Source organism: Psittacula echo (genome assembly GCF_963264785.1).
Source record: "Psittacula echo genome assembly, chromosome: 7".
Taxonomy (NCBI): domain Eukaryota; kingdom Metazoa; phylum Chordata; class Aves; order Psittaciformes; family Psittacidae; genus Psittacula; species Psittacula echo.
Window position 1 is genome coordinate 56,005,495 of NC_137740.1, and position 4,150 is coordinate 56,009,644.

Sequence of the window (4,150 nt, forward strand, 5' to 3'; positions counted from 1 at the left end):
TTTTTTGGACGACATATAATAAATATGATATAGCACTCAGCACTCGGTCTGTACAATTCTGTTCGCATTAGGGAGCATGCCACTTTTCAATAAGAAAAAAAAAAAAAAAGAAAGAAAAATAAAAGGTCATGAGAAAAATCAGTGCAAAGTTCTCCGTTCCCCCGGTCTTCTCCGCCGGGCGGGGATCGAGCCGCTCTCATTCCCTCCGTCCTCCGCAGCCGTTTAGTCTCTCCGGCGGGCTCGGGCTCCCTCTCCCTTTCCTCTTATCTCCTCCTCCCCCTCTGTCCCTCTCTGTCTCCGAGCTCCAAGTCCTGCTCCGCAGGAGCCGTGGTCGGCGGGTCGCCCCGCAGCTCTGCCCGCCTTCCCCCGCGTGTGGTCGTTTCACTTACGGGCTCAGCTCTGGGTTCACGGTTCAAGAGTCCCTGGCTCTGACTGATCGCCTCCCTCGGTGGCCGGTGGCTGCCTGCAGAAGCTCCTGCCCCTCGGCTTCCCCTCGCTTCCTCCTCTGCGGTGCTGGGGCTTGTCTGGGGACGGGGAGGGGAAGGGCTTGTTGCGGGGACCGCAGTGCCGCTTCACCGGGGGTGCGGGGTGCCGGGCATGGGGTTAGCCAGGGGGTTGAGGGCCGGCTGCCCGCCGGGCCCCAGCCCGTGGATCAGCACCCGCGGCACCAGCGGCCGCTGCAGCTGGGGGTGCGGCGCGGGGGGAGTCCGGTACATGCTGCTGTACATGGCCGCGGCTGCCGCGGCCGCCGTCGTGCTGTCCATGCTGCCCAGCAGGCTGGGGTGGTAGAAATAGGGCGAGGGGAACATCCTCTGCAGGGCCGAGTAGTTCCCGGCCTCGGCCAGCAACTCCAGGCCCACCGCCGTCTGCCGCTTCCACTTCGTCCTGCCGGGGGGAACAAGAGCCAGCTGCAGGGCGAGCGCCGCGACGGGGCATCCGGCCAAGGTCCGCGGGGGTCCACGAACGGCGAGCCCCCTCCCCTAACCTCCTCATCCCGGTACGGCCCCACACCACCGGGCCCCCGGCGGCGCGCACCGGCCCCGCGGGCCCGCACACGGTGTGATCCCCCGGCCGTGCCCGCCTCCCACCCCCCGCACCCCTCGCCACATGCACACGGCGACTCCGGCCAAATTAATAAACACGGCACACGGTTAGATCGCATCGCGCTGACACTAATGGTTTGCGACAGAATTAGGGTGGCTGCAACCGTATGTAATGAGACAGAAAATTACGGCAGCAGTGACAGAGGCCGGACCCCCCAGCCCGCCGCCGGGGAGGGCGCGGGGCAGCCGCCCGGCTTTTCCCGCATCCCTCCCTTGAGCAGGAGCTGCCCACAACGGCTTTCCGGGAATGCTCCGGGCCGCGCCCCGCCGGGGCCCACCTTACCTCCGGTTCTGGTACCAGGTTTTCACCTGCGTGTCGGTGAGATTGAGGGCGGCGGCCAGGTCCATGCGGTCCTGCACGCTCAGATATTTCTGCCGCTCGAAGCTGCGCTCCAGCTGGTTGAGCTGGTGGTCGGAGAAAGCGGTCCGCGCCTTCCGCGGCTTCTTGGCCCGCACAGGCGGGCTGTCCCGGCTGCTGCTGATCTCCCTGTCGCCCTCCTCCTTTGTCCCTGCGAGCGAGCCGAGGAGCGATGAGGGCCGGCGGGACACCGTCTATGCCCCCCACCCCGCCGTGGTTACCGGGCCCCGCCGCCCTCTTCCCTGGGGGCTCCACAGGGACATGGAGGGGAACGGTCAAATACGGTGTGGTGAAGGGGTAAAGCGGCGGCGAGCCCGTCCAGGGGATGGCGGGATTTCCCCTCTCCGCTCTCCAACTACACAGCTTTCGTTATTTTCTCTCCCTCTTTCTCCTGGCCCGAAATACCGGGAAATCGATATGCCAATCCGGCTCCTTTCGGGCCCGGGTTTGTGGCGCTCCTTGATCTTCCCCGCAGGAAGAACAATAATCTGCCTAATTGACCCACTGGGGAGGCTGGTGAACACAAAAATGGTCAGACCAGACTGTACATCTGGTTTGGGCACTCTTATGCTAATGCTGAAAGAGCAAAATGAGTAGCGCCCGGGCGTCTCAGTGCTCTTCAGCACGGCAAAAATATCTCAGTGGGGCAAAATGAGAGAAAATGTGTCCCGTTGCCTGTCGCTGAACCAAGCTGCCTGCGAGGAGGGTAGCTCCGCGGGGAAACAGCATCTCCCGTCTCTCCTTTCCTCACTCTTTTTCTTTCTTCCTTTTCCTTTCCCCATGCACACATCTCTATTTCCATTTACGAACCCAGCACGGCGGGGGCTTCCCCATAAGCACGAAACCCGTAATTACAAAAAGGAATAAAAGATGGGGAAATTAAACCCTGCATCCCGGCGCTGGGAAAACCCGGGTGTTTCGCAAAACGCACAAAGCCCTCCAACCTTCCCTTGCCCATCGCGGGCCGATAGTGTTCTAATTCTTTTATTTTTAACTCAAAGGGGTTTTTTTCTTTTATTTTCTGTTGGGGAAGTGGGACTTTTTTTTCCCATATTTTTATTTTAGATCGAATGAGCAGAAATGGAAAGGCTGAAGGCAGTAACCGCAGCTGAGCCGCCGGTTCTTAGAAAGCCAGAAAATCATTTATGCGCGTTTGCATTAAAAATAAATACATTCTGATTTCCACTGCTCGGACTATTTCCTTAAAAACAGGGAAGTTAAATAAAAAAAAAAAAAAAAGAGAGAGAGAGAGGAAAGGCCTACAGAGAGAAGAGGGGTGAAAAAAAAAAAAAGCCGCGATTTCATTTCTTACCGATCTCAAACCCGTGATAGCGAGGATCATCAACCAGCCCCGGTGGAGCGAGAGCTCCCACCACACATTTTCCCCCGATTTTCGTTTCGCCGATGCGCCGAGCGCCGCGGCCCGACTTTTAAAGGCTGCCAAGGCGGTGCAGTGCGGGGCCGGGCCGTACTCACCGTGGCATTTGATGTCGCCCTGCGTGTCGTCGCGCTTGTCGAGCTTGGCTTTGCCGTCTTCCTGCTCGAGTTTGGGCCTGAAGCTCTCCGGGGCCGCGCTGCCCTCCTGCTTGGGGGTGTGATGGGGAGAGGGGACGCTGGTACTGTAAGGTGCACACGCCGCCAGCGGTTTGCTGTCGCCCAAAATGTCCTTAATTAAAAAAGAAGAGGTGGAAGTCCTGGGGCCGGAGCTGGCCGAGCCCAACTGGGGCGGCGGCGGTTGTGGGGGAGACGGCTGCAAACTCGGCGGCGGCGGCGGCGGGTGCGGGCCGAGGTGGAGGTGATGCGGCGGCGGCTGCGAGAGGCTCTCCGCCACCCCCAGGTGCGGCTCTGGGTGGTCCATGCTCACCGAGATGGGCGACGAGGGCGCCGTCCCCACCGTGTCGATCTCCGAGCAGGGAGACGGCGTGGCCTGGCTCCTAAAATCCGCCTGCCGGCCGTCGCCATGCGGGCGAAAGTCTCCGTTCATGACTCCGGGGCTGCCGGTGCTGCCGCCCGACAGAATCGTGTCTATCCCGAAGCTGGACCCGCTCGGCCCTTCCATAGCGGACCGCTTAGCGCCGTACCCGCATACCCGCGGGCGGCCGCGGAGGTCACACCGACTTGGAGGGGAAGTGGAGTGGAGGGGTGAGCGTGGGTTACCCCAACCCGCGCACCGGCGGCGCGGGCGGCCACTAACGCGGGGCCCCCGCCGAGCACCACATCGCCGCCGGGCCGGCTCGCCGCTACCCAACTTTGTTGCGTGAAGTTGCGGGCGCGGAGCGGGGCGGACACCGGCCACTGCGGCGCGCCCGCCCGTGCCCACCGAGCTCCTCTCGGCAGCGGCGACTCCCCCCGTGACGTCACGGCCGCCACGGCCCCCCCCGCCCCCCGACGTTTATTATTACCCCGGGCTTTTGCCGCCGCCGCCGCTGCCCGCCCCCATTGGCGGAAGGCCGAGCGGGGGCTGACGCAGAGCGGGAGGCAGCCAATCAGCGGCGGGGACGGGCGCGGGAGGGGGGACGGGCGCACCCTCCCTCTCCCGCGCCCGTCCCCGCCGCCGCCACCGCCCCGTCGGACCCCGGTTCCCCGGTCGCCGGATCGGATCCCTCTGCCCCCGAGCACACCAGCCTGGACGGTTCCCTGGTTGAATGTCAGAATAATGGGAAGTGCCAGTGACAAGACGTCGTATTAA

General features: G+C 62.7%; 1 protein-coding gene across 1 annotated transcript; it reads right to left on the minus strand.

Moving 5' to 3' along the window:
• Positions 1-572: 572 nt before the first annotated feature.
• Positions 573-3,520, minus strand: BARHL2 (BarH like homeobox 2; the record flags this gene model as incomplete). Its single annotated transcript, XM_080623213.1, has 3 exons — positions 573-885; positions 1,387-1,612; positions 2,938-3,520. 3 exons carry the CDS (start codon positions 3,518-3,520, stop codon positions 573-575), a joined length of 1,122 nt encoding a protein of 373 aa, XP_080479339.1.
• Between the last annotated feature and the right edge of the window lie 630 nt (positions 3,521-4,150).